The 23,393-nt window shown below is 36.5% G+C and overlaps 3 protein-coding genes and 2 long non-coding RNA genes across 5 annotated transcripts; 4 read left to right on the top strand and 1 right to left on the bottom strand.

Moving 5' to 3' along the window:
- Window positions 1-1,167: 1,167 nt before the first annotated feature.
- On the bottom strand, window positions 1,168-11,227 carry LOC116303531 (uncharacterized). Its single transcript, XM_031713088.2, has 14 exons — window positions 11,041-11,227; window positions 7,273-7,431; window positions 7,078-7,153; window positions 6,632-6,695; window positions 5,928-6,040; window positions 5,229-5,297; window positions 4,548-4,607; window positions 4,271-4,472; window positions 4,047-4,104; window positions 3,780-3,912; window positions 3,426-3,492; window positions 2,949-3,087; window positions 2,441-2,550; window positions 1,168-2,327 (listed from the first exon to the last, which is right to left on the bottom strand). The coding sequence occupies exons 1-14, from the start codon at window positions 11,077-11,079 to the stop codon at window positions 1,610-1,612; spliced, it is 2,007 nt and encodes a 668-aa protein (XP_031568948.2). The 5' UTR covers window positions 11,080-11,227; the 3' UTR covers window positions 1,168-1,609.
- LOC116303533 (uncharacterized) lies at window positions 3,417-3,945 on the top strand. Its single transcript, XR_004197968.1, has 2 exons — window positions 3,417-3,628; window positions 3,802-3,945. It is a non-coding gene; the product is annotated as an uncharacterized LOC116303533 (long non-coding RNA).
- LOC148914165 (uncharacterized) lies at window positions 8,311-12,890 on the top strand. The gene is made up of 2 exons (XM_089025551.1): window positions 8,311-10,404; window positions 12,410-12,890. Exon 1 carries the CDS (start codon window positions 8,792-8,794, stop codon window positions 10,145-10,147), a length of 1,356 nt encoding a protein of 451 aa, XP_088881677.1. The 5' UTR covers window positions 8,311-8,791; the 3' UTR covers window positions 10,148-10,404; window positions 12,410-12,890.
- A 495-nt stretch (window positions 12,891-13,385) lies between these two features.
- On the top strand, window positions 13,386-14,373 carry LOC116303547 (uncharacterized). Its single transcript, XR_004197972.2, has 3 exons — window positions 13,386-13,478; window positions 13,560-13,623; window positions 13,762-14,373. It is a non-coding gene; the product is annotated as an uncharacterized LOC116303547 (long non-coding RNA).
- A 1,256-nt stretch (window positions 14,374-15,629) lies between these two features.
- LOC116303540 (max dimerization protein 1) lies at window positions 15,630-23,377 on the top strand. Its single transcript, XM_089025535.1, has 5 exons — window positions 15,630-15,802; window positions 15,887-15,953; window positions 16,706-16,738; window positions 17,520-17,634; window positions 19,619-23,377. The coding sequence occupies exons 1-5, from the start codon at window positions 15,742-15,744 to the stop codon at window positions 19,907-19,909; spliced, it is 567 nt and encodes a 188-aa protein (XP_088881661.1). The 5' UTR covers window positions 15,630-15,741; the 3' UTR covers window positions 19,910-23,377.
- Window positions 23,378-23,393: the final 16 nt, after the last annotated feature.

Genomic DNA, 23,393 nt, shown 5'->3' with positions numbered 1-23,393 from the left:
TTATATCTCTTTTGAAGGATAAGACAAAAGATCTCATATTTCCGAAAATTGCCACAAAAATCGCCAGTGTAAACGGGGCTTTAGATTTCAGTGGCGGATCCAGGATTTTTCAAATGGGGGTTCCGTTTCTTAAACTGTGTATAATTCTCTCTTTTGTTTAGTCGATGTTTGACAAAAAAATAGGCTCAAATCACCTAATTAACTATCTAGTAACGGACCAGGTTATAATAACACGACCCAACGCAAAACTACTAATATTTTTTAATCAAAATTTATATAAGACATATTTCTATTACCTAAAATATCAAACCTTCAAGGGGGGGTTCCGTGGACCCCTTCGACCCCCCTGGATCCGCCACTAGATGTCATTAAATTTTTACTAAATAATAATTCTTACCCTGTTGGATCCCATCGACGGTCGTCGAATATTAAAAATGATTTTTCGTTGGTTTAATATCAACAATATAATATCATTCAATATTAAAGGCCATGTCAGGGTGGCGGTGGATAATATATTCAATTGTATAATATATTTAGAGTATTCAATTTTAGTATTATTAGATATTCTTTATTTTTTTAAATGTTTCTATATTGATCTATCGATGATATTTATAAATTTCTTAATATAAAAAGTCGTTTTCTTTCTAAAAAATATATTTCAAACTTTTCTATACCATTAAAACTTAGGAGAGTGACAAAAACAATTCACCGTCTACGCCCTAAAATATTATACCAACAGTAACGTTTATAAACTTTAAAATATTTTGTTTGCTTGGCTATTTTAGTAATGTGCTAATAACTTAACTTGACCTTAAAAAAAAGAAAACTTAAGAATTAGTTGAACTTGAACTTGAACCAAAATCATGTTTTTCCGTGGTTAGAGGCCCTTGGGGTTGTTAATGTCCAATAGTAAACGTTTTTTTTCAACACGGTAAGAAATATAATGTAGGGCTGTTTGCTGTCATAAAAAAGTTTCCAGTAAAAAGATGTTTTAAACTGAAAAACCTTTGCTTTACGAGAAAGTTTTCTCTTTTTAATTACTGATGTAATTAGTGCGAATGGTACAATTTGCCGTCGCGACAAGAAAGGGTTTCGCATGATGGACGTTAATAAAAGGTTTTCTATAACACTTTCGAAAAAGAACTTGTAAAGTGGAATAAAAATAAATAAATAAATAACTTTTATTTAAGTGTCTAGTCGTTCTATCGCTTTCGCACTAATTGGGGACACTTTTCACTCACACGCACTACCACTACATTTAATATTCTATGCACACAACGCTCAACTCACATGTTGATTTTTATGGAGGGAGGAAACCGGAGAAAACCCTCGTAGCATAGGAGAGAACAACACATCAAACAAACTCAATTCACATGTGGCGACCGCAGGGCTCGAACCAGCGACCCGACCCGTTGGACTCACAGCGGTGAAAGACGACGCGTTAGCCGCGAACGCCACCCATGCTACCCATTTATGTCATGGAGATGAGGTATTGATTGAGGCACGATTCCGCGCATGCTATTCAAAGGGACTGCAAGTCTCCCTTGCGTCCCACAGTGGATGTAATAATACCCGTCACATAAAAACAAAATATTCTTCACGCTGGATCTCAAAATTTGGCAGTTCTATCGTGATTACTAGGGTTATCAAGAAGTTTAGCTACTGCGAGTTCAATATTCCCGCCAGCAGAACACAAGGCGCTAAGCACCGCGTCGAGGCTCGCATCCGGTATGACGTCACGAATTGCCACTATCTTGGCTTCCTCGTCATTATCGGATTTTTCCCGGACCTGATTGGCTGGATTCAATGGAGGTGAATATTTCTGCGAGTTCTCCGCGTAAGAAGACCTTTCTCTGACCGAGCTAACGTTTCTACTAGAGAATGGCTTACTGGACAAATCGTCAAATGGGGACTGTTCTAACAAATAGTCCTCTTGCGAATCATCCAGGAGCTCGACATTAACAACTTTTTTGGCCTTTTTAGGGTTTTCTTCAATAATGTCTTCCACGTCGATCGCGATGTAGGAGCCACGCCTCTTATTTCCCGCCTTTTGGAGCGAACAACTAGAAGTGGAAGACTGAGCATGCGTAGTCCTCTCATAATCTTTTGTCTTTGAATCCACCTTTTGCGCATGCGTAATTTGGTGGGTCGACGAAAATTTGTTTGTCAGTGCATGCGCAGTAGTGGGTAAATCAGCAATGGTTTTAGTGGATGTAGCTGTTACTTTACTCTTCTTTGACGCAGTTGATTTACTGCGCATGTCTGTTAGAGGCAATGGACGATCTTGGTTCATAAGACGCAACGTTTGGAAGTCTCCATTCGTGACTCTATTAGAAAAAAGAACAAGATTTTTTTGGGATATAATAAATAAGGCGCTTCTTAATATTGCGATGCCTGTGGCAGTTCGAACGAACCACCAAAACTAACAAGGGCTACTCACCTTTGTCGTAATTCTGCCGTTATGGACGCCAGATACTCAACAGTAATTTCCAGGTTTTCTGTTTTAATTAATGTTATATCTGTATTCTTCTCTAGTTCATTTATAGCGACCTGTCATGAAAAAGACAAAAGAAAATTCTACTAGAACATGGCTTAAAGGGTTAGCTATCTGTATTTATGAAATATCTGTTATAAATCTCGCGCTGTAATTGGTTGCGACCGCGTGCAATACGAGAGCACAAAGCACACTTTCTATATTTTGTTATTCGTATCCAAAATAACGGTTATTCTTATTTGTATTTCATAAAAGCAACAAAAAACTTGCTGCGTGACGCTATAAACTAAAATTTGTTACACTATTGAAAAAACAAAATGGCCGATTCTTATCCCAAAACCAACTCTGATCCTGTTCTGGTTTTGCGGCACGTGACAGCAAAAGCAGAGGCGAGTTCACTACCAATGCACACCACCCATTATTACCTAGCAGGGTAAACAGGACATAAACTTACCTCAACCTGTTGTACTGTGGGGTTGCCGCACTTCCCAACACCGTTACACCCATCCATACATTTCACGCGATAAGCTTCTGGGGTTGATTCCACTACATACTGAAGGCTAACTTCATTGGAAAGTATTCCAAACTCCTCCCTTAAATAAGAGGCATTTGTTCTAAATCTTTCATCTAAAATTTATGGGAGGATGCGAAGTGGGCTTGCGGGGAGAATGAAGGAACACACCCCCATTCTCGTACTCAGACTCTTCTCAGTGAGATAGATTTTTTTCGTTAGAAAGCTGAGAAGGGTCTTGGTACGAGAATAACACACCCTTAAACACTTCACACACTTAAGGAATAAAGATAGCGTGAGCTACAGCATCTACCATCTACCAGCACAAACTAAATAACCATTGAAAGTCCTTACTAGTTTTGGGGTTCCTGTGGTTAAAGCTAACAAAGGTAGCCCACTCGTTAAGTCACGGATACCAACCTCCATCGTATCATTTTGTCCTTTTGAGATAAAAATCTCCCGTCTTTTATACTTTCTGCGAGATCATCTGAAAATGAGAAAAGACGTCAAAATTAAAGAAAAAGAATGGGAATTGGATAAGCTGCTGTTAAAAATGAGGGAAATGGAGAGTGGGAGAAGATGGGAGTCCCATTTTTCATCTTTTTTCGTCCCAGCTTTGCACTGTGAGTAACTCTCTGAGGCATCCCTGTATCGCACCAGTTAACCCTGTGTTGTCTAAGCCTACTTTTGTTCCCAAGTGGTACACTTTTTCCTTGTACCATCCCATCTGTCCCATCCTATTCCAAGTATCTGAGTATCATTTAAAAAACTAACCAGCTCTTTTCCTTTCTACAAGGATTGGTAATGCAACCTCTTTGCCATTCTCTCGCCAAAGCCATAAATAGTCCCCACAGGGGAGGTGTGTGGTCTTGTGCTGGACATCCCATTCCTTCAGTCTTCGACACAACTTTAATCAAAATAAACATTATTATCAGATTAAGTCTCATTGATTCTGGCATGGCTTGTTTTATTCCCTTCTTTGCAGAGCATTTTGTCTGTAAATCTGTAATCTAATATTGGTTGAAACATAGAGTAACATACCTCTCCCAACCTTACTCTATCTCCTCCAAGTTCATGATCATCAACCAACATCAGAACACTTTGAAATAAACACACAAAAATACAAAATTAATCATAACTACAATTGATGTTCAAACAATTTTAATTTAACTTGTTTATTTACAAAACTTCTACCTATATAAAATATATAATCAAAATGAGAATTAAAAAGAGAGATTTGTCCATTATTCCATAAGTTGTCTCACCCATCAGTGCCTCTGTCATGACAATACAAAGGTCCCTTAAAATTGCTTGCAGATGCAGCGGCAGTTGGCTCAGTCACACCAGAATTTCCAGATCTTGGTTCTATAGCCTTCTTTGTGCTAGATGGAGTCTTTTTTCTTCCTTTAGCAGGACTTTGTGGAAGCGGGGGAACATTTCTGATGCGCACGGGAGGAGGATGGTTGCCTGAAATTTTAAGGATGTGGTCAAAGTTTCAATATGCCTATGGGTTGCACTATGAGAGGTTTAAAGATGATCTACCTCGTAATCTCATGGCAATCTGTTCACCTTCTGGTAACAGCTCATAAACAGCTTGCTTCCCTAAGACCAGATTAAAAAAATAATATAAATGTTTGATATATTTTGACCATAAAGGCAGGATTGATGTTCTTGTATGCTAGCAGTGTTCTTACCAGGCCGCGCCATTGGGGGATTCGCGCATAAAAATCAGAAATGGCGCACAAATGTCACCTCTATGCGCTCCCAAGGGCGCATGAATTATTCAAAGAATACTTCCTGATAGTTTTAAAAGATTTATAGTACTTTTGAAATAATAAAAGTCGCATTATATTGCCGATAAACAAGGTGAAAGTCCACATGAAAGTCCACTGTCTTACATTGTTGTAGAATTGCAACAGAGTTACTGGCTAAAAACATTATTATTTGTTGTTTGGAGATTTTGGAAATGTTTTCTAAATGGCCCCTAAATTTCGGATTGATAGGCCCTTTGACCCCCTGAAAGAAATTCCTGGTAAGAACACTATGCTAGTGGTCCCCAAAGAGGAAATTGATGATGATGATCATTAATAGAAAAGAAAAAGGGATTGTACAGTACATTAAATGAGTTAGTACTTGCAAGTGAAAATTTACCCTCCAGTGAGTCAACATAGTATATGTTGGTGCCTTTTAATGAGTGTGCTTTTATTAAAAATACATCAATACCTCTGGTTCGTTTTTTGACATAACCTCTGCTGATGAGAACATTAATTCTCCACCATGCAGGACAAAGCACTAAAATAAGACACCATCTATTAGAATATGGCAAAAAATGAAAGGCTCATTACTTTGAAGTAATAAAATGCTGTGCCCTCCTGTTACCATGGTGATGATGATTTCATTTAGTAATCTTACTCTTTTCTATAAACTTGGTTTTGTTACTATCACAGGGTGGGACAATCAAGCAGTTGTGGTGTAGCAGTCGAGCACTCACACCTCACCTCTAGGGTCTGGGGTTCGATTCCCAGACTCTTAGTGATAATAAATTATGCGTTCGGTGTGTATATAATGAAGTAGAGAGAATAAGAGAAAAATATCAAAAAAAATATCCTACCAAGGGCATTTGATATTTTTCTCTTATTCTCTCTAGACTCTTAGTTAGTAGAGTTTGTTTGGACGCAACCCTTGATTAGAGGGTTTTTCTCCAGGTTCTCTTGTTTTCCTTCTTCCATAAAATCTAACAAGCTAAACTCTAATTTGATCTGTATCCTGACTACCCCATAGGTTGTTTCAGAGTTCAATCTGTGAGTTAGCCTAAACTGCCTTTGATCCGCCCAGTGGTTGTTCCAGGGCTCAATAACATTTGAGGGTTTTTGAAGATATTATATATTTTCACTGTAAGAAGATAAGGTTGGTGTCCCTTACCTGGTGTTCCATCAGCTGATGCTTGGATCTTGTTGAACTTCTCATCACAAATCAACTGACAAGCTTCTTTCAAGTCAGGCTCAGGAACCAATGGCTTCCCTCCCTCTGAAGAACTATGACACAGCAAAAGGAATTTTATAAAATGCTTGTTATGAACCTTGAATGTGTGATTCGTTGGGAGCATGTGCGTTATGAGAGCACACAACATATGCTTGCATAGGCATATCCAAAATAATAGTTATTTTAATTTGTATTTTATGAAAGCAACAAGAAAACTTTCTAGCTGTTCTGTGTGATGTTATAAAGCACTTGGGGATTGGCAGAACACTCAAGAAGTGTTGAGAAGCACTTCACTATGCATCATGCTTCACTTAACGCTTCTCTTTTTTTTGCCTATCCTTGCATGCTTTACTACACACTAATAACTACATACAACACTCACATGCATTTTCTATTTCTTTTGTCATGTTCAGGACTAAAAATAATGACTGCTCAATGGCCAGACATGACGACAAGCCACATCAGACTGATCATCTTTCGATCAGTCAAGAGGATCAGCTTAACCTAAGAGGTGTTTGGTGGCACAAATGCCAACTTTGGCTGGTTTTTACCAGTTGACCAATCATTATTTCATCTCCTCAGGTTTGGTGGATCAGAGGATGGAACCATTTTGAGATTTCATGAAAAAAAAATTCTTGACTTACCCTAGTGCTTCACTTTCATTCAACAATGCAACAAGAAGACCTGACCCTGTGCTAGCATGATGACCTGATGAAAAAACAGAAACATTTCCTCATTGGAAAGACATTTTCATATTCTCATATTCAGCTTCTTTGAAACAAAAAAATCACTGACTCAGACTACTGTAAATATATTTGATTGACAGAAGTCAAAAATGGAAGAAAATGTGCAGCTCTGAAGTTGCCTTGGCATGGCGAAAAATAACCACTACTCAGATGCACATGATGACCAGGCACTTCAGATCAACATGTGACCATTCAATATTATGCGACTAGTCAAGAGGAATGGCCGAAGAGGTGTTTGGCCAGACAATTACCAATTTTGGCCAGACATAGTCCTTTGACTGGACATTATTTTGGGCCCTGCATGGTATGAGAATTGTGACCGTTGGTTCAATCCATTTCCTTACCAGGATTTGGAGGATCTGGTTTGATATTATTTTCAGCTTGAATCTTATCAAGACGAGATCTGATTATTGCACCAACCTAAAAAACAGCAAAACATAGTATATTTGATTGTATGAGTGCAAAGTTTGACAAATGATGCATAGATAAAAATCACTTGTGGATGCTTGCTTTATGCTTTACTGGCAAAATAAAATTACCCCTTCAAGTTGAGTAGCTTGTTTAGCTGATCTGATTGGTTCAGATGCCAGAGACAGGGATACAATGGCTTTAGATGTCCATTCAGCTGCTTGCTTGAGGAACTGATGTCGACGTTGCTGATGTTCATGTCTAATTAACCCTCTTATAAACTTGTATCTCTGAAGATAATAATGATGATGAACTTCTTTGGTTATATCTATCAACCTGTGCTCTATCTACCCACCTATCCACCAACCTACCCCTCTATTCATCTATCCACCTCCCTACCTCTCCATCTATACATCCATCCATCTACCTAACCATCTATCTATCCATCCATCCATCTACCCATCTATCTATCCATCCACCTCCCTACCTCTCTATTCATCCATCCACCCACCTACCCCTCCACCATCCATCCATCTATCCATCCATCCATCTACCCCTCTATCTATCCATCCACCCAACTACTCCTCTTTCTATCCATCCATTTATCTATCCATCGTCCATCCCTACTACCCAAGCACATTATCGAGTCACGTCTATCAATAAACCTACAACAAACCTATCGCGATCCAAATATTAAGTCATTAGTCATACTTCCAAGTCATAAAAATATTTAAAATCAAAAAATATCAGACACATTCAACTAAGGGACCGTTCATTTTTTATCGGGAGGGGGGGCTGGTGGTTTTGAGGGGGGGGGCCACCCGAGGAAAATTGCCAAAAAAGGGGGGGCCAGGCACAACATGAGGCATTGAGAGGGGGGGCTACGCTTTTTATAAACATACTTTTCCTTAATAAATTTTTATTACAGTCGATATAGAAATTAAAACAGGAACAATGTGCTATAAATGTGTAAAAATAAATATCTATAGTATATATTAATAACGAAAGTGATAAAGCTATATCAGCAGTCCATTAAAAGTCTTCCTCCTCACTCTCGCCATCTTCATCAGTGCCAGCAGCATCGTCACCATCGCTGTATTCATTTTCATCAGTATCATCATTGACATTGTCCTCACTGTCATGTAAGCCAACTTCAATATGGGCATCAGTATTTGAATTGGTGTCCTGCTCTTCGGGATAAAGGTGAGAGAAGACTTCATCCGCTATCTTTGTTCGTAAATTTGTGAGCAGTCTACTAGCAGCTGCATTTGTGAGGTGATTTGCAACTATTTGAGCGACACACTTTGCTTCTATGCCGCCTTTCACCGAAGCAATGTTTTCGACAGCAATGAATAGTTCGGGGACCTTGATGGATGGAGGGTAAGAAAAGAAGTTGGGGAGTTCAGCATCTATTGGATTTGATATACAAATACTGTATACTCGCTTAATATTGGCATCATATCGCTGCTGTCTTCTATTTTTTGTTTTCCTCTTATTTTCTTTCTTCTTTCTCTTCTCTGAGGTAAACTTCTGTGCAGAGCCTTTAAAAATCCGTTTGCAGTCGTCCAGCAGCCGCTGTAATGCTTCTTTGTGTTCAGTCACATTAGCAATTACTTTTTCAATGCCCGCTTTTCGTTTTGCATTAAATTCATGTTGGAAATGGCATCACGTAACCTTCCAAGTACCCCCAAACCACGATTTCTTATGCGCACAGACAAAGGACCTGGTGTTTCGATTACAAATTTCGAGGTGAAGTTCCGAGATGCAGAATTGGCTAGGCTGTTCAATCTTGACTGGCAGATGAGGATTCATCTAGCAGTAAATGATCCATGTCCTGCTGAAAGAACTAATGCTTGCATAGGAGATGCAGTATCAGATGGAGGTTCCCTTCCTTTTAATAAATTCCAGCCACACCAAGAAATCAGCGAAAGTGATTTGGAGAATATAACATCAGAAGAAATCAAAGCTCTTGAAGAAGAATGTGTTGAGCGTAATGTTTGGTACTGTTGCCAAGAGGTTTGCGACAGAATTGATGAATCCCCAGGACCCCATGGATACATGTCAGCTCATGTGACTCCAAGACCAGAATGTCAGTTCTTCTATAATACAAAATATCTCATGGAATACCACACAGCTGGATCGAAATCCGAATTGGTACCTGGGCACTGCTACTTTAGAAAAGTAGAGCTGTTCATTGAAAATCATTACGAGGATGGGGATAACTACAGGGAGTTCATTAAATGTTCAGACCTGCAGCAGTGTTCAACTTGCCAAACATGGGTCGGACCGTCAATCACCAAATGTCCAAGACCATACCCAGACTGGTCAGCCCTTCCAGATTACCACTATGTATCTTATAGCGAGACCCCAATTAAGAACAGAGATGTGGATGACTGGCAACCAAGGACACAACTGATAAAGTGGTTTGAAGACAAGAAAGTAGTGACAGCTGACCCTGACAGTGTTGCCACATTCGCTGATAAACTGATCGTCAAGCCAAAATTGGTGTTTGACTACCTTCAACACCTAGAAATTAAAGAATACAGAAAAGAAAAAAGAAAGCAAGAAAAGGCAGAAGCAAAACAAAAAGCTCAAGACAAAGAATACTGTAATTACGATTGGGACCAGCTAGTCCAGAATGTCGATGATCTTAAAAAGCTACGAGTGGCAGAGCTAAATAAATATTTGCTCCACCATGATCTTAACGACCACTTGAAGAAGAGGAAAGACGAGAAAGTGTTGGTTATTCAAAACCATCACCTACGCACAGAAAGTGAACCGGCCAGTAGCAGGATACATACCGAGGATGAAGACACAGATGCAGAAGAAGAAGAATCCGAATATGAAGATGTTGATCAAGATGATAATGATGAAGATGATAATGACGAAGTCGATGACTTAATTCTTGCAGTCATTGGCAATGACGATGACAAAGCATCCCCTAATGTTTCACGTTCTGGCAGAAAAATAGTGAATAGAAATGAATTGGATTATTTTTACTTTTAAAAACAATTTCAACAAATTAAACAATTTTCCTTTTTTTGTATTGCTTGATGATATAAAGTCATCCCTGTGTATTGCCTACATTCCTGGCCAAAGGCTGCAGACCACCTGATATTCTCAAGAATGATTTAGAACTCAAAGACAAAGAAACAAAAACTGTATATAGAGAACAATAGAATGACTCAACAGAATGGTACGATACTCTAACCGCTCGTGAACTGATTTAAGCGACAGTCTGACGTTCATAATTACGACAACCGGTAAGAAACTTTATACTTATACCCTTCGACTATCTTTAACGAAAGTAGATAATGTAAACATGAACAATAAGATAATTCCAATAAGTCTGTCATATCCCCATCGGTGTGTTGGACAAAGTGTAAAAATTTAAAGTAGACAGCTGTTGTAGACAATAGGGACGTCAACAGGAAATGCAACACCATATATTTATCTGAAGTATGGAATCTAACAACAAAAAGTATGCGGAGATATCATAGTACTGAGGAGACAATGATCGATCAATTAGATGTTAACCCTATTACAATGGCAGCCTTGAAATGTATATACTTTAGAATGTGAGTACTCCCTGTTACTTTGATTATCAATGTAACGTTACAATTACAGAACTCACTGAATTGTACACAAACATATATATGTATTTTTGAGGAATTGGTAGAGGGGGAAGGGGGGGGGGGGGGGGGGGGGGCATCTCAATGAAATATGAACGAGAGGGTGGGCCATACAAAAAATTTGTACCAAACTAGGCGGGCTATACATTTTTTTCTGAGAAAGCTCCAAAAACCACCAGCCCCCCCCTCCCGATAAAAAATGAACGGTCCCTAAGAATAACTGAACTAAATGTGGAAGTTTTGATCAGCAGAATTATTCAAACTCACCAAGTCTTGATAGTTGCGGATTCTGGGAAGATTTGCCATCGTTTCGACGAATGAAATCAAATTCTATCAAGCCATACGTTGAAGGATACCTTTAACGATTAAAAATGCCGTTTTTCTTGAACAAAAGTATATTTTTTAAAGGAAAAAAAGAGGTTATTTTGACAGCAGTTCAAATTACTTCGAACTTTGCCGCGCGTTTGTTTGTTGTTCTAGTCCCAGACTCTATCGGTTGAAGTCAGACATCATTCTGGGCTGCCTGTGCTTCTTGTCACACAGGTAACCCATAAACAAAAAGTTCCAGGAATTTTTTTACAATTCTGATTTAAAATTCTAATTTTTTAAATAAAATGTTTAAAATGGTGGTGGTTCGAATGTTTGGGTGAATTTTTCTGAATATTTCCGGACTTTTCTGGCGGGTTTTTGCCTCCCTTCGGCCCTTTCTTTCCTTTCCTTTCCTTTCCTTTCCTTTTCTATTTCCCAGTGAAAAAAAAAAATTTCAATTTAATGACACAAAATTGAAAAGTAAACATTTCCTGGACTGCTGTCTATTTAACTGGCCAACAAGCTAGACATGTGCAAACAAACCAACACGGAATATACAACATATCATATTGTCCCAAACGATACCACAGAAATCTTCTAGGATCAAATACTATATGGAACTCTCTTTTCACAAGTATAAAAAATTTGTACCTATTTTTAAAGTTATTAAAATAACTTTTGAGAGAAAATTCCAGAATATTCAATTGGAAGAAGTTACGTAATCCTAGCTCTTCAAACACTTTCTTCGGACTTTAATGATCAATTAGTTAACACTTCACTCAAGTCTACGTCCAAATGATTATTTGGATTAGCTGTCAAACACAAATGACTAGAAAAATAATATAAACATATTTGGCTCTGAAAGATAAGATAGGGTCTTGATAGCATCTTGTTTAAAGAACAGAGAGAAAATCAAGAAAAATCTAGTGAGAGACCATGCATTTGTAACACATTTATACGTGAGATTTTTCAATGGCTTCAGTAAGGGAGATAAATGGGAAAACAGTTACGATTGTCTTATGTATCACGATTTGACAATTTAAAAGCTGACTTAATACTTTGAGACAAAATTTATGAGAGTAAAATGACATATTGTTCTTTAATACTGTCAACTCATTCGATCGTTACTGTTGAAAGCCTTAAGTAGGCTAATGTAAGACTTTTCTCCGGAAGTCACGATTAACAAAAATATCAAACGTTTTGCATGCATTCACCTTTTTTCCGTTCGTATAATGGGAAAAAAAACTCGTTATGAAAAATTGAATTTATCTCAAATTTGGTTAGATTTTGTTCTGTTTTTAATGTTTTTCTTGTTTCTTTCGTGCAGATTTAGAGGAGATGGATTACTGAAGTAGTTGCATATATATGTATTGTGAAATAGGCTACATGTACAGCTATCAGCTGATTGGCTAGATACTGATTTGGATGCTCTAATTTGCAAGAGATCGATTGATATCGATGTTATCCGCAAATCTGAAGGCACATGTCACTGCGTGATTGCTGAGGAAAATATCAGTTATGTCGCAATTTATTGCTTGACAGGACAGTGAAACGGAGGACGTTTAGTATGTAGTTCATGTACAATGGAGGAAGAAAAAATACATAAATATCCGAGGTAACAAATTTGACGCGGATGTAATTATCTATATTAAAGCTTGGATATAAATTAAAAAGAAGAAGAAATGAAGAAAAAAATGCCCGATGAAGCTGAAAGGAAAATAAAGGAAAGTAACTAAAAAAGGCCGAAAAGGAAGAAATGAAAATAGATGAGAAAAGAAAAAATGAAAGGATGGTCGGATGGATGGATAAAAAGCAACATGCACCTGAATACCCTTGACCATTCCCTTGACCGATCATCCCCCATGAAATATTTAAACTTCATAACCATTCCAACTATTCCATCCCCACCCCCTGCGTCAAAAGACCCACGCAATGATCTTGACCTTCATAGCGTTTTCCTCCTTTTGCTCGTTAATAATATTTACCTATACGACTCTGCTGCGCACAGACACGTTCAATTTTAAAGGCACCCTCTAGTTCCATCTTGATCAATGATACTGTCGTCACGAAAACTCATGCATCAAAATAGACCAGAATGATTTCACGTGCAAATAGTAACGAGTTTAAGCATCAATTTTTGGATGGGACAAGATAAATAGATTTAAATTCCCATAAATTTCATTGCGATTTTATTCTTTTATTTTTGGCATTTTTGTCTCTAGCTGCTAGGAATTAATAAAGTTCACCATTAACTTGAATTTATCAGTTGACCCGGCTTTAATATCTCTAGCCCCTTGCAAAGATGTACTTGAATACACAGCCGCAGTAAAATCGAAATGGGAAAATATATAAAACAAGTTATAAACAGTTTTGTTCTATTTAGATCAATCAATTCTGTAAGTTTTTAGTTTTTATGTTTGTTCGTGTTTGATGGAATCATTTTAACTGTAGGTTTTTGTTTTGAAATATCATGCAAGATCGGTCCGGGAGAGTCGGCGCGGTTGGTTTCCCATCAGGGATCATGTGAACCTCATAAAAAATGTAAATATGTGGTGTTTACATCGAGTTAAATCTCTGTTCAAAATAAGATTTGAAAACATTATTTTAACAATGCCAAATTTTGCATTTGATTATTTACCATTTTAAAATAATTTTGCGGAAAATTACTCTCTTTTTCAGTTTAGCTTGTTTCAGAACTGGATTAACTTCATGGCGGAAGCTCGGACATGTATTCCAAAAAAGGAAAGGAAAATAGATTTTGGATTCTGTTGCGTGCATCAGACGATAAAGCGAATAACACGAACAATGCTTCAAATTCCGGTTTCCAAATAGGCATCCTTTCACTGTAAAAGAATTCGAAACGAATGAAATAAGAAGGGAAATTGGTCCAATAGCTAGGGACGCCTTTGGATGTTTTGCATACTATTGGTCACTTAGCAAAAAGACGTGGTTTTGCCGTTCATGACAGGAGCCACTACGCTTCTACCAGGCCACTAAAGAAAAGATTTCATGGTCCAAAAAGATTGCATTTCTCAAAAGAATAGGAATGGCGCCCAAGTGTAGCGTCGTTGTTTACAATTTTTGGAATGCCTGCATTCAAAATCAACTAAAGGGAATAACTTGTAGTGCATATTTGACAGCTATCACTCATAGTATCTCAGACGATGGCATCCTTCAACACCGAACAGCCAAATATGTCAAAACCCATCATTAGCAATAGAAAAATTAGCTACGATTTCCTTAAATACATAAAAAAGGAATTATTATATGTAATAAAGTGTTAAACTGCGATGTCGGAGTAGTTAGACTATAAATTTGCGGCTGATTTATGTTAACCCAACCACATCCAAATATAAGATACCGTTCTCAATATAAACCAAATTAAGGCTGCTAAAGGCCATATCACGAATCAAATTGTCCAGCAATTTTTACTTCGATTGTACAAATTCACTTCTACCCAAGTAAAAAAAAAAACTGCCTTAAAATCCTGACATTTACGATTGGTTTAAAAGCATATATTTTAATTTATTTTCAAAGCTTGCATGACTAACGAAAGGACAAGCGTCGCCGATTTTAATATTCACGATGTACTGCAAGAGACTAGTACTGACTAGAAAGCGAAAGTCCGTTCGGCGCAAAACTTGCCATCCCAAATTACAGATTTTTTTACCAACTCACTAGATGATTACTATAAAATTGCCACATCCAAATCTATTGGTATCAACCTTTAGTTTTATTTATCGACAAGAGAAACTAAAAAATATGTTTTATAATGATTTCGAGGAAAATAATTATAATAATCTGCAAAGCTATCATAATTATGTACAAGGCATTTGTTTTACAGGTCCGGTTTGTGGCCTATCGTTTTTTAAATCGGTTACGTGCGTAGCAAACGCTAACAAATATTACATAAAAGTACCCTAAAAGGAGGGATATTTTGTCTTAAGTGGACCTCTGGGAATAAACGATTTAAGTCAGTACTGGAGGATGTTGCTAGGATCGGCCAATTCCGTGAAAGCAGTATAAAGAATACAGTACAGGCAGTGACGCAAATCAGATACGTGGGCGAATAAGCAAGCAAGTCTAGGACATGCCTTATCCTGTACCTCGAAAGTGCTGATCAGCAAAAGAAAACGTATTGTCTCTCGCATGACCTGGCGTTGATGTCAGCTTTATATCGAAAGGCCTCACCGGACCTTTCAACAGGAGCTGTCATAGAACGACATGTGATATGACCTCGGCTCCAAAAAAATCACGGAAATTAAATATACTTTGGGGAAAAAATTAAACTATATTACAGAGGATGATATTTCGTATTGAATTTTTAAACCGAAAAAGCAATATGCTTATATTAAAGGGTAGCTTTTCTCTATCGTTTATTGCCCATGTGGAACACCGTACTGCACATGTGGATTCACACGTCGAATGCGTCTTGTTTCTTATTGGTTCAAACTGGTATCCAACGCCCCTCATGACATATTCTGTGGCTCTTAACCAATCAGATTGCTCCTTGCAGCGTATGATTTCCATGACGTCTTGCGCGTGACACACTGTTGTTTTCATTTTCACATAAACAGTATTTACGATCTGCTGCATCTACAGAATAATTTTTCTTTCGGAAATTTCGCTGGTTTTGGGGCTTTTTCTTCTTCGAAAATCATGATGAATAACATTGAGCAACTTCTAGAAGCTGCTAAGATCCTAGAGAAAAGAGATGAAGGTAAAATACTAGAAATATTGATGTTTTTTAGAGGCGCATGCCGTTCTCACGCCCCGATTATGTCCATTTTCCGCCCAACTTTAGCCAAGAAAAGATGCTCTACCCCTATTAAAATAGTAAAAAAGACTACAAGAAGATCGCCAAGTTACAGGTAGGTTGTTGTTTAAGCTCTCCAGCGTGTCAAATAGCCTCAAACGAGAACACAGCTTTTGGGATTCGGCCCACCAAGTTGAGGGATTTGACAAGCCGAGGGATTGTGTTGGAAATTATGGCGCCTGACTTTGCTGTCCAGTGTGTTGTGTACACAACCAACGAAGGCCATATTAACGGACTATTTTGCCCAACTAGGATTTGGAAAAGTTCCACGATTCATAATAACAAAATTCTCTCACAGAAGGCCAGCCTCTGCCTAGTCTAGTGTTGAAACTGAGGGGTATGAAATTTACATACTGCCACAATATTATTCGCTTCTTTGTCAGTTTCAAGTCTCCCCGGGATTTCCCTAAAATTTTTCTTACAAGACCCCCAAAATTTTCAAAAACTTTTAAAACAGGAAATTTTGAATTATCTAGTGTGATTTGGACTCAGCATCCCAAATGTTATATATCTTAATGTCCGTAAAGTGGGTCTCAGGCGTTTCGTGCGAACGGACTAGGCGCTCATTTATGTTTCATAAATTTTAACAACACAACGACAACCAAAGTCCAGGCGCGCGTTTACATTTTTGTTTTTTCTCTTTACTTAGCCCCACAGTTTTAAACCGCTAATATATATATTCTGTGTTTGAACTAAAGAAATTCTCCTATATTTTTGCAATTGTGTTTGATTTGTGATGTTTTGCTATATGCTTGTCGTCAATTAACCGTATTTTTTCACCTCTTGTCCATCGCTTCTTCACACCAGTCGGACAACACACAACCAGCTGGAAAAAAACCGGTGAGTTTTCTATATTTTTCTGATTACTTCCCAGTCACCAAGGAAAATGTTTGAAAAATATCTCGTTAAAAATAGTGAAGGGACAAAAGAAAAGCGTAAGGAAATAAATTCGTTAACTACTTATAATGGTTAGCGCGGGACTTATTTTAGCACTCTGCCACGTGGCTCACAATAACAACACCGTACACGTGCGAATATTTTTTTGATCTTAGACACGCGCATTCACTTTTTTATCTCGGGAGTCGTCAAAGATAAGAATATTTGAGTTCTAAAGCAGGTTTTTAGGCCAATGGGACATTAAGATTGTTTATTTTTCTGCTGGCTGTGAAGGGCAAGTGCTTTGATTTTTCAATACATGGAAAACATTCAAACCAAAGGCTTGTCAAAATTTGAAGATTTGAGGTTCACGGGTACCTGTTGACTAAGCGCAGCCATCGTCAACCTGAAAAAATGAATTCAACAGCATTGAAAAATGTTTGCTTGACTGGTTTCGTGATCATCGGCGTTAAATTCTAACGAATCACAAAGAAAATGTACAAAAGAACTTCAAAAGGAAAGATTTGGACACGAGTCAATCTGACAATCTATTGTTTTTTCTTTTGAATTTGAACGTTGTGATTTCCTGTTATTATTTGAATTAAAATTGTCATGTGTTGTTAATTTTACTTTCTTCTGATCTGATATGATATCATTTGAAATCCTATACCCGTCCAAAACAAAAAATCCCCCTCTCGAAGAAACATCTACTTACAATTTGTTTTCAATGTTTCCTTATCACTAGACGAGCACATTTAAGGGACTGTTTGGAACTTCTGAAAGATCTTGTCCCGTCACCGCCAGAACATCAAAAGGCGACCACATTAGCTCTTCTACAGAGCGCACAACAATATATAAAGGTTAGAATAATCTTGAATTCTCTTCAGAGTAGTAACTTAAAATTTATTAATCAAAATTGGAAGATGAAATTATGGACAGGCACTCCTTTGGCTTTCTTCATATTTTATTTCACACTTATGATTTTTTTTCTCGATTTCCTAATTTTTAATTTTTTCTTGAAAACTTAAAAAATCTTTCAAATTTTGAATATGAAATAAAAACATTGAAATAAGATGGTTGAAAATTCTTGACTACTAAAGCAGATGGTTGGATGTTTTTAGACAACCTGTTACTTCTAACCACATTATGGAATAATAAAAGCCACTTCAGTGTCTACAGGAAGCCCTTGGTTTCCAACTTTTCTACAAAAACGCGTATCTGAAATTGTCTGCCATTCTAATAGGTGTCTTTTCCAGTTGTTCATGGAAACTCCTGAGACATTTATCTTTCTAATTCAAAATAGCCTTGGGTATAATTATTCCTTTTGAAACAGGTGCTTGCCCTCATTATTATTCATAATTTAGACCAAAATAGCGTGCTTTCTATTATAACTACCAAACTTGGTTATACCCAATAGTGATTTCACAATTCCTGAGTTTCGAGTTAAACAGAAAAGTTTTTTTCTTCTAACATGGAGTAGGCAAAAAAACACACGAAAAATCATCCTAATTCAAACAAACCAAGAAATTGAAGTGTACTTGTCTTAGATAATATACTTAATGTCATAAAGTCTGCATATCTTACTATCAATCTGGCATTCTTGTTTAACTTAAAGATGTTGCTAAGTTCCAGGATAGTGCTATTCAGTCTTCATCCTGTGATCAAAAAAGTTTCTAGTTATAGTTCCAGTGGAATTGCATAATTCTTAGCATGTGGTGAATGTTTCGTAAAAAAATCGTTCTTGCTATGACATGATGAATGTAGAATAACCAATACTTTACTATTGTTTTTGTAAGGAGAAGTTTGAGCTAGACTCATGTCTGTGCTGGTCTATTGTGTAGGAAAGTTTAACTGTTTTAGTCAAAGCTTGGATCGAGTCTTCCTTTGTCATTAAGACTGCTATAAATTACTCTTTTCTATTAAACTGCCAGTAATTCGTCCCAAAACTTAAACTTAATCAATTCCTCTATTAAATATTCTCTTTATTGAGAATATCCCTTTCAAGTTATATTTTGTACGTGTGAGCAATGTGATTCTTAAATCACATGCAAATGATTCTGTCCAAAATTATAGGAAACAAGCTTCCTGCTGTTGACTTTCTTAATTCTGGCTTGGCTTGTTTTCTTTCCTAGCCAATCCTATGGCACAAGAAACTGCAGGTGTATTGCTTATTATAATTTGTACTTCTTTGTCTAAGGTTGATAACTAAAGCAGGTGGGGGAAAAAAGAATCAAATAGGCTTTTATTGGGAACATACAGCACTATATTGATGTTGAAATGTAGGCGGTTCAAAACTTGAAACAAAAAAATGAAGTATTACAAATGCTAATTTTATTGAAACAATAATTGAGTGAAACAATAACTGGGTTTAGGAGAGTAGAAGCTTTCTAAAGTTTTTTTCTGATTTGGGTTAGTTTTTTGTTAAATATATTATCAAGGAGATAGGTAGGTTTAGTGTTTTGTAAATCATCTGATAACCATGTTTTTTTTCTTGTCATTTGTTTTTTCATTGTCATTTTAAATGCACACATGTGTGTGTTACCACAAGTTTTTTTGTTAGCATGTCAAAGGCCAAACATATCTAGCGTTTCTTAATTAAGAAAGTTGTTTTTCTTTTTGTTTCATCTTGGTTTTTCTTATGGTTTTTTTATCATTATTATCCAATCTACTTGAAAAACTTTTTATAATGACAATATGAATGTCAGTAAAGTAATCCATATACCATCTCATAGCATTGTGTACATTTGACCCAGAGGTGCAAATGAAGAATGTTATCATTAGATGATGCTGTTTGTAAGACTCTATTTGTACTCAATATCGTTTTTATTATTTCACTCTCTACAGGTTCTACAGTCCTCAGAAAGAGAGGCTATTGAATCAAAGAAAAAATTAGCGCAGGAACAGATGTTTCTGCGACGAAAACTTCTTCTCCTTAAAGGAGATAGTGAACTTAAAAGACCGAGGAGCTCCGAAGGAGACTCAACGACAAGTGAAGAAATTGATGTAGAAAATGACGAAGAAACGGGATATGCAAGTGGGGAATCTGACGACATATATAGTACTGCAAGCATTGCTAGCGAGGGCAGTGAAGGTGATCTAATGGTAAATACAAGAATAGGAATCCAAGTATCATAAAGTTTTGCTAATGGCAAAAACTCAAGTTTCAGGGTTAGGAATTCATAACTTCACTCATGTTTGCTTTCTTTTTTTTTCTTACTAGTAATTTGTATTAGTAATTTGTTAGTTGAAGTGGTTATAATCATTCTTGTTGGTTTGCAAAGGTTAGTGTTTAGTGTTTACACAGTTTTAGCTCGTGAGATTCATTTTGACCATCAAGACTTTCCGTATTATGTTTTAAGATTGTTTACCATCGCTAATTTTTTAATCCAAATTTTATTTTCAAGACGTAATCACCTATTTTCACTAGTCTCTAAGTATAGCCATATTAGAAATTTTAAAAGTTCTCTCGCTATAGTCATTTGCCAAGCAAGTAACACTCTTCATTCAGCCAGAAATTTAAAATTACTGTTAAATCGCCTTTAAATCATGTTCAAAGACTTAAAGTTTCTGAACAGTTCATTTGTTTTCCAAAAGCCTGGCAGCAATTTGGACAAAATTACAAACTAAAAAGTTCTGTTTTCTTCGTACTTGAGCTTGAAAAGTTTGAGTCTTGGAAGACAGGTATTAATTATTGTTATATGAATACATGCAGAGTTTTAATTATATTGCCTTTCATGTATTGCCGAGGTGAGAAACTCCTTTTCATGTGATTTTTTGCATTGTTAAGTGGAAGAAGTTCTTTGTTTTTCTGATAGAGCACAAAGGGTGCTTTTACAAAGCATATCGTTGTCAGATGTGAATATAAAATGGTATAGATGTGTAGCAAGGGTGTGGAAGCAAAGTCAGAACTGGTAGTTGTAATAAGAATAGAAAATCTTACTTTCTGAGACTTGGTGTGAGTTGATTAAGACGGGACATTTAAGGTGAGGTAAGCTGTGATTGTGGTGTGGGTTGTGAAGTTCAGTAAGATTTAAACAAAGAAATTAATGATATTTAAAGTAACATGTACAGTGTACCATGATCATGTGTATAAGAGTTGTAAAAAAGTGAAATCAATGTATCAATTATACATATATATATAAATATATATTAATGCTATACATAATCGACAAAGGTCCTAGTAGACGTATCCATATTTTAACACATAATCCATACCTAAGGGAAATATTGTCAATACCAAGGCAAATCAGTAGACTATCAAAATCATAATAGTACATAACTTCATCAGTATTCTCCTAACCTTTGACTAAGTCATTCTTGTGTGCAAATAGATTTTTTCCATAAGTGCCGTCACAATAATGCATCATAGGATTGAAATGCAGACAAGCCAAGCCAAGTGCACATGTTGACATGCTGCAACATTGTAGTCTTGTTGTTTCCGATTCCTGGAACTATGGTTTTTTGACTGATATTCTTCATTTTCATGTAATCAAGCCTTTTTTTGCAATGTTTGTCTGCATTTGGATCATACAAAGCTTTGCAATATCTATTTTTAGTAACCATAAAAAATGCTATAATGTTTAAAAGGGAAACAAGTGTCTATGAAATCTGCATCAAAAATGTGGGGGAAATTATCGAATACCCTGATGAAACGAGCTATAAAAGATGGCTGATGAATGTGGAGCATTTGCAGGTCATCATACGAATAATAAAATATCAGTGGTTTCTTTGATTTGACCATAATTTTGATGTGCATTACATCTTATCGCTTGTTGGACAAATCCTGAAATGCAGCCAAGTGAATCTGCAAGCCACCCTTCACAAATCAAGGTTGCTAACACTTGCAGCTCCGCATGGCTAGTTCTTTTAATGGCTTTTTTTGGACTATTTTTGAAACGAGGTTCAAAAGTTGCACTCTAGTTTGGCCAGCACTGGGGATATATATCCAGTGCCAAGACCTGTATTCTGTCATGTTTTGGCTTTATGCTTTATGCTTCCAGTCACTTCTATCTTTCATAATTAAAATAGCTGTTTTAAAGAAAACTCCAAGATTGCTGCTGCTGCTGATAACTGCAGTTATATCTAGATGAATAGGCACCTTTAAAATACTAATACTTTTGTATCTAAAGCATGAAATCAAGCAGCAAAAACTTCTATTTTATATCAAAGCTGACCTTGCTCTTTGCTTTGCCAATGGAGGTGATACCTCCTCATTTCTGTGAAATTACTTGTAGCATACATAGTTCAGATATCATCCACTGGCATTCTAACCTAAGATTACCAAGCCTATGTGATGGTGTCTTAAAATCAATGGCTAGCTTAGCTAAGCGTAGTAGAAATATTGGATAAACCTGGGCATATGATTAAGTATATTCTCATTATTTTACTTACTATTTTACTAAGTAACATCAACTAGGACTTTTAATTGTCTCGAGGTTTATCTAAATGACACTACAACTTTCCAGCCTAATGAAACTACGACTTTCCTACCTATCTTAAAATACATAAAGCTCATTCATATGATATGCTTGCACCGACCATTCCATATTACATCATTTTTCCTCTAACTTGTGAAAGTTGTCATTTCTACCATTTTTGAAAAATTACTTCTAAATTTTGTTCACCATTTATTTTTTGCACAAGATAATATTTAAACAGTGATTTAGTTTAGTTTGATAATCCTGATAGTATTATCTAAAGTGTAGCAGACACTGTCAATTATCCTTTCCAATGATTATTTGTAGAAAAAACTTGCTAGTTATCAAATACTCCAGTTTCAAGACTTGAAATAACTTAGTTATCTTTGCTCATCCTTAGTCTCAGTTGTGCATTATAATATTCAGCTATTCAACCAAAACCTGTGACTTTTTAATCAACTTGTATTGTTAGAACACATTTATACCACAATTGAGGCTAAGACTGAGCAAAGGTGAACTTGAAATGGGAGTATTGTGGGTAACCTTAGAAAAGACTTGAATATTTCAATTCTTACACAGCCTACTTAATTATTTTTAGGGCATCTTGACCACGAGCGCAAAATCGTACAAATTTTCAAGACAAAATAGGGTTACAGAAAACGAAGAAACGACTCGATTGAGGTCCACCAAAAATTACTTTGTCACAACAGAAAATTGTACGACTTAATTTGCCCATGTAATTGAGAAGCGCTGTAAAACTGCCAAATTTAATTCTGAAATTCCATGAACTGGAAAGCAGTTTGATTTCTTTAAAGGCAAATGACAAAAGCAGGACTAATAAAGATTGGACCGAAGGTACTCTAAAGCCTTGAATTTCTTAAGAAGCTGTACCAACTTTTCTATATCTTGCATTTTGTCTTATTCTTGCTTTAAGGAACACAAAACTGCTTAATAGTCCATAACATTATTTATATTCATCGTATGCTGGTATTCACGACACCCTTGTATAAACAATCAGCCACGCCTGAAGTACAATGCACAATGACTGTGGTGTTGGTATTTTTATCATGTAAATAGTACATATTTTTTAACAAAATGTATGGCCAATATACTGTCATTTTATAAATTATTGTTCTCAAAGCTTAAAGGTATAGTAAATATGTTTTGAACCTCAGAAAATTATAAAGTTGTCTTTGTGGTTG

Source organism: Actinia tenebrosa, unplaced genomic scaffold (genome assembly GCF_029948245.1).
Source record: "Actinia tenebrosa isolate PJP-AT-01 unplaced genomic scaffold, QUT_ActTen_1.0 PGA_scaffold0__85_contigs__length_37466705, whole genome shotgun sequence".
Lineage (NCBI taxonomy): Eukaryota > Metazoa > Cnidaria > Anthozoa > Actiniaria > Actiniidae > Actinia > Actinia tenebrosa.
The sequence above is the reverse complement of the archived record's forward strand: the minus strand, read 5'-3'. Positions and strand labels throughout refer to the sequence as shown.